Genomic DNA, 13,376 nt, shown 5'->3' with positions numbered 1-13,376 from the left:
TACAAAAATTCCTTCTGTCTATCAGCATTGACAAATTACAATGTCACGTTCCTTTGTTTGTATTACTGTGTATGGTCCTTGCCACTAGGTATCTAATTTACGCAATCTGCCTTGTCACATACTCTCTCATCAAACAACATAACCTTACCACCAAAATAGAATTGCTTTGGATTCTGTGCTTTGTCATAATATTCCTTCTACTTTTTTTGTGCTCTGCATTCTGTCCTCTCTCACATCAGCGCATCTCTTGCATGAGGTCCTTCTGTTCTGACACAGTCATCAAAATTACACATCAGTCTTTAGTTACATACTCTTCCAAAGAATAGTTCATGTGGCATACCTCCTGTTGCACTGTGCGGTGTCATATTGTATACAAAAATCACATATGTATTCCAAGTGTCCCAGTCTGTTTGCATTCTACTGAAATAATGATGCAGCATCTCCTTTAACAACTGATGTGACCTTTCTAATGCTCCATTTGTTTGTGGACAGCAGCTAGTAGTCTGACTATAGCTTGCAAAATTGCTTCCCATGTCACTCAATAGTACTGAAGGTATTCCGTACCTCAGCATAATTTTCTCAACCTACACTCAAGCTACAGTATCAGTGTCTTGCCTTTCAGTACGTTCAGCTACTACACATGGTGTTCCTGGAGGAATGGTCAATATTCAGCGTACAGAAATGGTCATTTGAAACAAAAAAACTTCTTGTGGACATATGCCATGTACCGAATGGTTTCTGAGATAGAATATATTTATTGTAAATTGTTGTTTATTTATGTATCATTCAATACAATGACAGGTTTACAAATATGCACAGGTATGACAGTTAGAATGCATTTTATGGAGTATTGATTGAAAAATATACATTTTTAACAAATTCAAACCTAAGCATTATCACACACATCATGTTGTAGCGGTTGCTCACAAGAGATATTTGAATATCCAATTTCAATGCATTTGTAAACTTGAACAGAATGACCCTTCAATGCCAACCAGCATGGATATCGAAAACATCAATCACGTGAAACCTGAATCGCACTTTTCTCACATGACATGCTGAAAGCTTTGGATCAAGGCAATCAGGTAGATGCAGTATCTCTTGATTTCCAGAAAGCATGTGACTCAGTACTACACCTACACTTACTGTCAAAAGCACAATCATATGGGGTATCAAGTGAAATTTGTGACTGGATTGAGGACTTTTTGGTAGGGAGGATACAGCATGTTATCTTGGATGGAGAGTCACCATCACACGTAGAAGCAACTTCAGGTGTGTCCCAGGGAAGTATGTTGGGACCCTTGCTGTTCATGTCATATATTAATGACCTTGCAGACAATATTAATAGTAATACCAGGTTTTTTGTAGTTATCTATAATGAAGTACTATCAGAAAGAACCTGCATAAATATACAGTCAGATCTTGATAAGATATCAAAGTGGTACAGAGAATGGCAACTTGCTCTAAATGTTCAGAAAAGTAAAATATTGCACTCCACAAAATGAAAAAATGTAGTACCCTATGACTATAATATCAATAAGTCACTGTTGAAAAAGGCCAGCTCATACAAATACCTCAGTGTAACAGTTCGTAGCAATATGAAGTGGAATGATCACATAGGTTTAGTTGTTGGTAAAGCAGGTGCTAAACTTCAGTTTACTGTTAGAATACTGGAGAAATGCAATCAGTCTGCAAAAGAGATTGCTTGCAAATCACTCATGCAACCAGTTCTAGAATAATATTGCTCAAGTGTGTGGGACCCGTACCAGACAGGACTAACATGGGATATTGAACATATACAGAGAAGGGCAGCACGAATGGTCACATGTTTGTTTAATCTGTGGGGGAGAGTCACAGAGATACTGAAGGAACTGAACTGGACAACTCTTGAAGATAGAGATAAACTATACTGAGAAAGTCTATTAACATAGTTTCAAGAACTGGCTTTAAATGATTACTCCAGGAATCGACTACAATCTCCTACATGTCACTCAGATAGGGATCGTGAGGATAAGATTAGAATAATTACTGCACGCACAGAAGCATTCAAACCACCATTCTTCCCACTCTCCACACGTGAATGGAACAGGAAGAAACCCTAGTAACTGGTACAATGGGATGTACCCTCTGCTATGCACCTCACAGTGGTTTGCAGATTGTACATGTAGATGTACATATTGGGAGAACATGTGCTGCTTGTCGGACTGCCTCTGCATGTTCCCTAATACGGGCAGAAGCATGCATGATGTGACCATGCAGTTCACCATTCATTTGTATACCACAGACTGCATCCAACTCCATAAACAAAAATCTAATGGACTGGATTGGATTGTTTGGGGGAAGAGACCAAACAGCGAGGTCATCGGTCTCATCGGATAAGGGAAGGATGGGGAAGGAAGTTGGCGGTGCCCTTTCAAAGGAATCATCCCAGCATTTGGCTGGAGCGATTTACGGAAATCACAGAAAACCTAAATCTGGATGACCGGACACGGGATTGAACCATCGTCCTCCCAAATGCGAGTCCAGTGTGCTAACCACTGCGTTATCTCGTTCGGTCAACCAAAAAAAAAAGTGTACATTCTAGTGGTCAGTTAACTATAAACAGTCCAGCAATTAGAGTAAGTGTGGCTGAGATGTCCCTTCATGTTTGGTAAAATCTGGGGAGGCTCTTTTGTGCTGGAAGTAAATTGCAGTCCGTGTCGCTAAAGGAGCGTCATCAAGGTGTTCAAGAAATAAATTTTCCAAACAATGCAAGTAATACAAGCCACACCAATCACTGATTGTAAAATGAACTTGGAAATTGGTTTCCCCTGCAGAGTGTAGATTTTCCTGTGAAAATATATCCAGAACATTGATAATTTTGCGCCAATGGTGTCTTGGAGTGAAGTGCAGTTGGTATCCGTGTATAAGCCTGTGTTTAATGTGTAACTGTCAGAAGTTTCACTGTTGTATGTCTCTTAGTTATCATTCAGTGCTACATTGAGTAGAACATCGTGTCACACAGTTTGCGAATTTCAAGATGGCAGAGTTAAAGGAGCAATGCGTCTGCATTAATTTTTTTGTGAAACTCAAGAAAACCTTTACAGAGACACACCAAACAATGCAGGAAGCGTGTGGTGATGAGTGCTTAAGTCATACTCAGTGTTACAAATGGTTCACACAGTTTAAAAATAGCTAGACAGAAGTTAAAGATGACCCTCATTCACGATGCCTTTCAACATCTATCAAAGGATTAGTTCATCATGAATTTGTGCAAAAGGAACAAAGTGTTAATCAATGGTATTATCAGGATGTGTTGCGGTGCCTGCGAGAAAATGTGGGAAGGAAACGACCTCAAATTTGGCAACACAATTCATGGCTCTTGCATCACGATAACGCAACCACACATTCATCCCTGTTGGGACATGACTACCGCACAAAAAACGAAATCACTGTACTGCATCATCCTCCATACTCTCCAGACATGACCCCTGTGGACTTTTTTTATTACCAAAGTTGAAAACCTTGTTGCAAGGATGAAAACTTGCAATGATAGGCGAGATGAAAGAAAATTCATAGACAGCGCTTTGCGTGATACAGCAAGAGGCATATCAAGAATGCTTCCGAAATTGGAAACGGCATTGGGAGCAGTGTATAAATTGTGGGAGAGAGTATTTTGATGGTGACCATGCACAAAAAGCAAAAGGTAAGCACAGAAAAATTTTGTGGATAAAGTTCCGGAATTTTTTGAACAGATCTCGTACATGCAGAAAGTCGCCATGTGCTGGTAGTAGGACTATGCTGCATCATCTCCACAATGTGTTTCTGTTACGTCACAGGCTGCTGAACTCTATGTTCAGAAGAAAAATTGGTACTTGGAGGGAATACCTGTTTAACACAATGTGCTGAAAACACTGGTAATCCCTCTATAACCACGAATTCAATGTGTTGGAAAGCGCCAATGGTATTCTTTGATAGCAGCAGGAGCATTGCTGTCACAGAAGCTGTAAACATACACAATATCTGCATGTTCTTCACTGGTGTAGATGTGTGGCATTTTAGCTAGTGCATGTACAAACACAGTTAACTGTTGCTTCTCTTTGATATACTCTCAATCCCTGTCACTACTTCATTCACAACACACCATGGACAACTGTGCATTCAATGGGTTAGTTTAATGGCCTGCGCATTCAATGGGTTAGTTTAATGGCAGAAAGACATCCCAAACAAAGAGGTTGAAAGCAGTGATGTAGATTCGACTAGGATAAAATGTCAAGGTGGTCAGGTGAGTACGACATATGTGAATATCATTAGCCCAAAAACAAAAGTAAATTAAATGTGTTTTATCTCAGAAATCAGTTGGAATAGGACACATGTGCACAGGAAGTTTTTTGCTTCAAATGAGTGTTCCTGTTGTATTCCTGAATATTAACCATACCTCCTGGAACACCCTGTATATTTTGTTGACACATCTTGAAATACTCGTTTCTTCGGTCCTTCTGGTTTGGCATAGCAAATGGATTCTTCCCATCTATTATGTCTTTCCTACAGCCATAATTAACTTATTTTGCTAGTTTTTATCTTATTTTCATTTCATTTATCTAATGGCATGTAAAACTTACATAAAAAACCTCAAGTTCTTATTTACACTTAATTTCACTTACATTATTTTGGTTATCCTGATTCCATTGATATTATTAGTTAGGCTAGAGAAAATATTAATTAAAAGTTACAATTAATTAAATTTAGCATTATAGTTCAATATATGCCAAACTCTGTGAGTTAATCACCACAATCCCACATTATGACTCACACCAATAGAAAACTAAGCATTCCAACTTTCCTGTGAAGTGTTTTATGTTACCTAAAACTAATTATCTTCTGCAATCACTAAACTTGAAATTCTTAAGCAGCTCTATTTTCCATTGCTGATTTTGTCAGAACCACTATTAAATTCCGAATTTCGACTATCTACTTTTGTTACCTTAATTTTTCCATACAGGATGACATACAGCGTTGATTGATTAGCTCACTAATTAATAATTTCATAAAATTTATTGTCATTTGCAACATTGCACTAATGCATGTAAACAAGGGGATCCACATTGTGTTAGGAGAAAAATGTCCATGTATTTTTCTAAATTTATCACCAGCAACATTTTCTATTAACCAAAATCACATTTGTTCTTGTAGTTAATTAAAAACAGTAAAATACAATCCACCTAATTTTCAAAGTATAATGTAATTTACGAAATAAGTTCATTCTTACTCCCATCTATAAAAAGCTGGATGTCACCAAAATAGTCAATTCACAGTTTGTAAGTTCACGGGCAAGACCTAGACTCTGATCTGCTCTCAGTGTTGGCTCACACCACAAATATGTTCATTCTGTACACAAAAATATCTGCTCCGGTCACTGCAAAATTCAAGAACTTTCTTTAATGTTTAACAGCTTCTGAGTGAATTCTGTAAACGAAATCAATGGACATTTTAAATGGACTGTGTTGTGATTAACAAAAGTGTGGGATATCATTGTCATCGAAGTGAACTACTGTTGGACATGGAGAATTTCATTTTGGACTGACATGACTGAGCTACTACAGTGCTTTTTTCTTTGATAAATTACTGTAGGACAGTGCTTAGTACAAACTGCATCAATTTTATGTAAATGTGGAATGTGTTTTTGTACCATAACTGAATATTCAACTTTACCACTGTAACTGTTAGGTGTTGTACGGTCTAGCCTGATGTGTGTGTACAAATTATTTCCTTTATATCTAGTAAATTGGTCATTGACTTAATGAAGTTTGCTACAGATGAATAAAAGTGTTAGTCAGTGAAACTAAAATAGCGAAGTTGTGTGTATTATTGAGTGGAAATCTTTTGATAGGCACTAAGATTTCTGCAACTTCATTACATCTGTGGTTTGAAGATTGCTACTGAGAGGCCTATTAAACAAGTAGCATCAAGTTACCTCAACTAAAGGATCTGCCAAATCAATGTCACAGCTGTCGAATATGTGTTTGGGAGTCTTCGTGTTACCTAAAGTCATGTTTATGAGGTTCATAGTGAGTTTATTCTTCCGATAGCTCCCACATTCCCAGATGCACTTCTCTTTATCATTTTTTATACCACTCCATGCTCAGTACTCTTTTATTAACTTATAAGTTCTTCCCACACCTTAGTATCCTCCCACTGGAGCATTATGACACTGTTTTAGTATCGTGGCTGTTTTGTCCTTACTTAATTCTGCCATCGGTCTTAGCTCCACTGTATTGTGTTCGGTGTCCTTGGAAGTTGCACCTGCCACCTGCTCACCTGCAACTGTCTTTGCCTGCCAGTGGGTTCCTCACCTGCGCAACTGCAGCCTCTTAGGCTGCCTCCTGACCTAGGCTACCGTTACTTTCCAGTCATGCACCAGCTGTCCTGGTCTCTCTTTCACAAGAGAGACTTGATTTTTTTGTCACTTTTATAAATTATTGGATAATTATATTCCTCCAGCTTTAACTTAATTAATCTGGATAATGAGTGTAATATGCTACCTAGCCATGTTATAGATTTATGGTTGGTATATATCAGAAACTTTTTGCCTAATACGTACTGTCTAAAGTATCTGACTGCCCAACAAATGGCTAACATCTCCATTTCAATGGCACTGTACCCCCTTTCTGATCTGTTCAGTGTCTTCAAGAGATACACAGCAGGTAGGTCTCTTCTGATCATTCCTTGACTTAAGATGGTCCCAATAGAAGTTTGGCTGGCATCTGTGGTGATTATGAAGTCCTTTTCAAATTCTGGATACTGTAGTATTGGTGGACTGATCAGCTTCCCTTTCAAATGCTGAAAGGCATTTTCTTGCTCAACACTGCAAGGTGCAAGGTACTTCCCCCTTTATTAATTCATATGGCAGCTATGTGATCTTGCTGAAGTTACTCATAAGATGCCTACAGTATCTAATGAGGCCTAGAAAACTCTTCAGTTGCTGCGTTGTTTTAGGTAGAGGGTACTCTTTTTATCACTTTAACCTTCTGTAGGTCTGGCTTCAAACACTCGATCGACAAGGGATGACCCAAATAAAACACTGCTTCTTGGAAAAATTAAAAATCTGTTGAACTTTAGCTTTTGATTCAAATACTTCTGTTAGTGGCACATTATGTTAGTCTAGGGAGGAGACAAATATAACAATGTCATCCAACTAGATGATCAATTTGTCACCTTGTAGCACAGCCAAAACAGAGTTCACCATCTTCTGAAATGTACCTGGAGTTGTTTTAAGGCATATGGGCATTTGTTTGTATTGTAGTGGGTGGGTGCCAGGAGGTTAAAACTCGTCCGAGCTTTTCAAATGATTTATTTGTTTCCACTACAGAGCTTCGTTCTCCTCGGTCTGCGTCACAGGCCACGCATTGCTGAGGAAGTACCCCCGGCGACCTGTGCAACAAAACGCTGTGTCATGCCGGCCTTGTTTGCCAACTTTAGAGTTCTGATTATGTCAGGATGGCTCTGCCAGCAGCCGACTCAGTGGCCACCATCTGCGCTGCTCCGCCGGGAGCTGTAGGCTGGCCCCGCTGCTGCTTCTTCCTCGGCTGGCGTAACTGGGAACGCGGCGGCAACGACCGACCGCGATCTGGCGTCGGGATCTGCAGCCCCTCGCCACGAAAGTCTCCGGCGTGTGTCGGGAGCCGAGATGACTGTCCGCGGTAGTGAGCCGCCCTGGCTGGCTGCCGACCCCACGTCAGCCTCAGAGGGTCAAACCAATGATCCGCCGTGGACTGGGATGCTGTCGCCCCATCTGTGGCTGCGTGTAGCCCGGCAGTGTGACACGCACTGCCGTCCAGGAGAGCTGCCAGACTTCAATGAATCTCATTAGAAAATAACACTTATTTATACTTGGCTGCGTGCCTCTGTTTCGCTAATGCATCGCTCCGAGTCATGTACGCCCCACACCCCGGTTGTGCCACTGGGCCTCTTCTGCCTATAGCTTGTGACACACAAACCGCTACGTTTACACTTTTCAGCAGTTCGATGGCCCGTAGCCTCCATTCCACTTCGCAAGCGCTGGTCAGCGTAACGTACTGCAATCCAGCCTGCACCTGGCTGTAACTTGTGTGCTCCGAAATATTGCACCAAATCTAACTTCCCTATCTTAAACTGTGGTGCAGTATTCATAATGCCCATACAGCATACTGAAAGCCATATTTTCTTGATTCTCTTCATATAAAATGAACTGGTAATAATCTTTTGCTAAATCAAGGGTGGAGAAATAGTTTGCCTTTTACAGGCTGTCAAGAATTTCATCTATCCTCAGCAATGTATAAAATGAACTTAAGGAGATTTAATTCAGTTGCCTACAGTCAGCAACTATATACCATTTCTGCTTTTCACTGCCATCCATCTTTTCTGGAATCATTATCAATGGAAAGTTCCAACCATTTTTGGCTGGTGCTATGTCACCCTGTAACATTTTTTGAATATCCTGCTGTAACTTTTTGTGCTTGCAGTATTCTGTGGGCTCATGACCAAATCACCCTACCTTCTGCCTTTGGAAGCAGTTTAATTTCATGCCTAATACTATCTGTGTAAGACAACTTGTCTTCTGTCATGTAAAAAACATCACTATACATGGTGCATAGCTTGATAATAGTGGCTTTCTGTTCTGCATTCAAATGACTCACACAGATATTCTATTTTAGCCCACTTATTCACACTTTCAACTGTGGCTTGTCTTTATTAATGTGACTCTCTCTGAATGATTCCCATTTCGGTATTGCTTCTCTTATCAGCATGGGAGCTCTACTGATACACACTCATTTGTAGTGTGCATACTGCATTATGCATTCTCCTAAGTCCACTTTCACAAATGCCTAAGGTAGATACATGCCCTTGGCGATCTATTTTGGATTACGTCGAAGCAATGTTTCACTCACATTCCACTTCTTGCCTGCAATTTGGTGGTTGTAGTTCCCTTTGCCTTTGCAATCAATTAGCAGTTCCCTGAATCCTAATACCTCCATTCTCATTCTGTTCATCTCTTTCTTAAACTGCACACCCATTCCTTCTGTCGACCTGCTCATGTCTCTCACTAAAGCTTTTCAACTTTTCTCCAGGAATATGGATTGCCTGCGTCTGCTGTAGGTCGACAGTTCGGTTCGTGTCCCTACTGAACTTCACCTTTCTACGCGCCTTTTGCTGCATTAGTTTTGAAAGAGCCTTCTCTTTCCTTTGCATGCACTGTGTGGAACTCAACATCTTGCTCCATCTTCATTTCTCTATGTGACTTTGGCTCTTTGTCTAAGCCTATTCCAAAAGTTCCTTCTCCTTCTTGTACATGCACTGTGTGGAACAAGTACTATCACTTCATCTTCATCATAATTAATTCTGACACCATTTTTCTCAAAGAAGTCTTTGCCCACCAGCCCATTAAACAGAGAATCCACACCTTCCCCGATTACATCGAAGCAATGTTTCACTCACATTACACTTCTTGTCTGCAATTCGGTGGTTATTGTTCCCTTTGTCTTTGCAACCATATTAGCAATTCCCTGAATCCTCATACCTTCATGTGGACTAAACATTCCACAATCCTCTAAGCTACTTCTTTGAACTAGGCTTATCTGTGTCCCACTAAACATGAGAAATCTCATGTGATTTTCCATGCCTTCCTGGCACTCCAAGTCTTCAAACACATTTCTGTTTTCACAGTTGACTGTAAATATCTTTCCACGGAAAGTGTTCGACAACTGCATTCTTACATCTTTGTTTAGTTTCCCTCTCCTTTACTTTCCTCTGAGCATGACAGGCACACTATGTGGAGTCTCTCACATAGTAATTGATTCGTCTACATCCAAAACATGTTACAGGGTTCAACTGCGTACGTGGGCCACTATGCCTACAGAAGTTTCTCCTCTACTTCCTGCTACAACCACCCCTATCTTTTTTATTCTTTTATCAGCATGACAATCTTGCACCACGTGACCTGGCTTACTAAATGCAAAACACTTTGTCACTGTCTTCTCAATTTGCCATGCTCATCTTTCTGGTTGAGGTATCATACTCTCCTCCACAAGAGTGGTCTCTACAGCCTCTGTATATGTTTCTTGTTTGCCATGGGCATGCACTATGGTCTTTATCCTGTCATAGTAAACCTCTTGTACAAATAGATGTGTGCAAGGCTGCCTTCTAGCTCTGACTTTCGCGTCATACCTCTGATAGTGTCTCTAAAGTGGTGCTGCATCATCACATCCAGCCATGAGCTCCACTGTGCTAACCTTTCCCCATGTTCCTGCTGACTCGCAAACATTTTGCTTGAATTGTAATCAAATGTTCAAATGTTCTTTTGCTGGCACATTTTTCTACACAGATGGCACACACTTATTGCTAAGTGGAGCTTAGATCTCTGACTAACAATTTGCAACATGCACAGCAAAATATTTTAGTTTTTACAAATTTTAACAGAATGTTGAGTTGCTCTGGATTTACGAGTCAAAATGCAATTGTCGATGAACTCATTTAAAGTATTCTTAGTGGCACTGAACAACTGCAGTATTAATTTGAATGCTTCTGACAAACTAACAAACTGCTCACTGGGGGGATTCAAGTGCATCAGTGCAGTCACACGCAACACTATCCCCATTGCATGACTTGTCTGCTAAGCTGTGCCATTCACCTGAATTCTTACTGCTGCCACTGATGCTGCTGTGTACCATCCATTACAAAGAGATTTCCGCATTTCTCATGCCACTGTCTGTGATCACTGCTGCTGCTGCTATTGATGTGTGCCTTTCACTACTGAGTGTTGTTCATCTCCACCACTGCCACACTGCCACTGGCCACCTTCTTGGATGGCTATCTCCAGCCCATACATCTGCTTGGCCCATTCCTGTGTCTTCTTCTTCTCACCCTATCAGCTCTCTTTCCTAGTTCTGCTGCTAGCCTGCATACTGACTGTTCAAGTAATGCAAGGAGTTATCAAAGTTGTTCCATCCCTCCGCTTGACGCTGGGCTGATTAGCTTTGATATTTCGAAAAAGGGTGACCTATTCCAATAATTCATAGCATGTAGTTGTTATGTCTGCAGACAGGAAACAACACTTGCCGATGCGCAACCAACCCCACACAACTAGCACCACAAAAAAATGTGTGTTGTGTGCAGTGAGAGGTCTAGACAGTGTATGACACAATATACTGTGCAAGGTCCACTCAGTTAGCTAATACAGTGATGTCTAGTTGAATATTTTCAGGAAATAAGGCACTTGATCAGGAAATGTGAATAAAATACAATATTTGAACAAGAACAACCTTTACTGCTCATGTGAGCATACTAGCCATAAAGCTCCCCTGGAGGAACATACGTGACTAAATATTAAATGCGAACAGAGCCAGAGCAAACTTCTAAGTTTCTATTCCAGGGGTGTACAGACTTGCTAGTACAGCGGGTCACAAAAGCCTCTATGTGACTATGTGAAGGCTACAAAAGAAACGACAAAATAATTATTTTAAATCATCTGTTTCACAAATAATTATTTTATTTAACATATATAATGACAACAATTTATTTTCACAGAAACATTCCTTACACACTGTTGTGTAAGTGTACGAATTCAGAAACAATGGGTCTTGAGAAATATATTATTCTGTATTGGAAGTAAGAAAAGAAAATTACAAGAACAAATGATGAGGGGTGCGCTGCCATCAGATGTATGACAGGCTGTGGTCTCGTATCCCTGTTCTACCCTGAGCCCCGGCCTACACGTAATACTGACTACTTCAGCTGAGTTCCCAGAACTGGCTGAACTAGCCTCCGGGTGGTGGCCTTATATATCTTGATACATCTCACGGAGGCCCTACACTTTCAGTCACATTACATTGCAAGGTGAGTTCATACAGGGTCATTCAATGCCCACTGGGGACTTCTCATTTGTGACCTTATATGGTTGGTCTCCACATGTACAAAGCCCCACTGCTCCCAGTGGCCTCCTCACTTGAGCCCGGGTTAGTTTCACCTTGACACCTGCCCAACACTTAACCAATGCTGTGAGATCTTCTTTGTATTCTCAATCAAAATTGTTCATCCTGGCTTCTGCTCTTTTGCCTGTTAGGCATTGCATGGTTCATATGTGCAACAGCATTATCTCCTAATCCTTTGCAGTGATCTCTCAATGTCTGATGCTGTTCATGCCCTTATCTACCCTATCAGGCCTAGTAACAACACTAAACATGAACAACACTAGTGCACTCTGGTTGGCAGTCTACCTGTCACAGGGATTTGCTGCTCCATTGATTTACATACCCGTCTGTGTTTACAAAGTTACTCTGACATTGGACCAAGTTGAGAGAGAGAGAGAGAGAGAGAGAGAGAGAGAGAGAGAGAGAGAGACTAAATCACAAAGGTGAATTCATTTCCTATGTAACAACAACACAAAGGTGAATTTATTTTCTACGTAAAAACAAGCTGATCTGATGTTTCATTCACTGCTCACAGCTTAATCTATTATGCCAGTATAATATAAATTTCATGATATCTTACACAATAAAAATTACATGCTGTGTAAACCCAAACAGAAATTCAATTCAAGAAGTATAGTTTTGTAAAACATATTGCACTAACCTTTGTGTGTTTCTCCCACTCTCCAAGAACAGATGCTGAAGGATTACTTAGGGCTCTTTCAACCATATTTGTATCCCACAAAGGCTCTGGCATGTCTGTATCACTGCTATCTGTTGCTGTCAGTCTTTCCTCAGGCTCCACTAAGATAAAACATAACAGTTGATTCAAGCCATGCAATATTAAAAGAACAATACAGCTGAATCACATAATCAGAAATAATTACCAGTTCTCAAGTTTTCAGTTACATTTCCATAAATAATTTGTACTGCTATATTTACATTTACATTTACCCCCCCATGAACCATGGACCTTGCCGTTGGTGGGGAGGCTTGCGTGCCTCAGCGATACAGATAGCCGTACCGTAGGTGCAACCACAACGGAGGGGTATCTGTTGAGAGGCCAGACAAACGTGTGGTTCCTGAAGAGGGGCAGCAGCCTTTTCAGTAGTTGCAAGGGCAACAGTCTGGATGATTGACTGACCTGGCCTTGTAACAATAACCAAAACGGCCTTGCTGTGCTGGTACTGCGAACGGCTGAAAGCAAGGGGAAACTACAGCCGTAACTTTTCCCGAGGGCATGCAGCTTTACTGTATGATTACATGATGATGGCGTCCTCTTGGGTAAAATATTCCGGAGGTAAAATAGTCCCCCATTCGGATCTCCGGGCGGGGACTACTCAAGAGGACGTCATTATCAGGAGAAAGAAAACTGGCGTTCTACGGATCGGAGCGTGGAATGTCAGATCCCTTAATCGGGCAGGTAGGTTAGAAAATTTAAAAAGGGAAATGGAT

The 13,376-nt window shown here is 40.7% G+C and overlaps 1 protein-coding gene across 3 annotated transcripts in view; it reads right to left on the bottom strand.

Annotated features, from left to right (window-relative positions):
- Nucleotides 1-13,376, bottom strand: part of LOC126471424 (zinc finger CCCH-type with G patch domain-containing protein) — a 176,790-nt gene that overhangs the window by 42,177 nt on the left and 121,237 nt on the right. For all 3 annotated transcript variants that reach the window (XM_050099564.1, XM_050099565.1, XM_050099566.1), the window contains one exon: nt 12,586-12,725. In XM_050099564.1, the coding sequence (XP_049955521.1) occupies nt 12,586-12,725 (140 nt within the window). The remainder of the gene's footprint in view (nt 1-12,585; nt 12,726-13,376) is intronic.

This window comes from Schistocerca serialis, chromosome 3, assembly GCF_023864345.2.
Source record: "Schistocerca serialis cubense isolate TAMUIC-IGC-003099 chromosome 3, iqSchSeri2.2, whole genome shotgun sequence".
Taxonomy (NCBI): domain Eukaryota; kingdom Metazoa; phylum Arthropoda; class Insecta; order Orthoptera; family Acrididae; genus Schistocerca; species Schistocerca serialis.
Note: the sequence above shows the minus strand (reverse complement) of the source record. Positions and strands in the feature narration are given on the sequence as shown.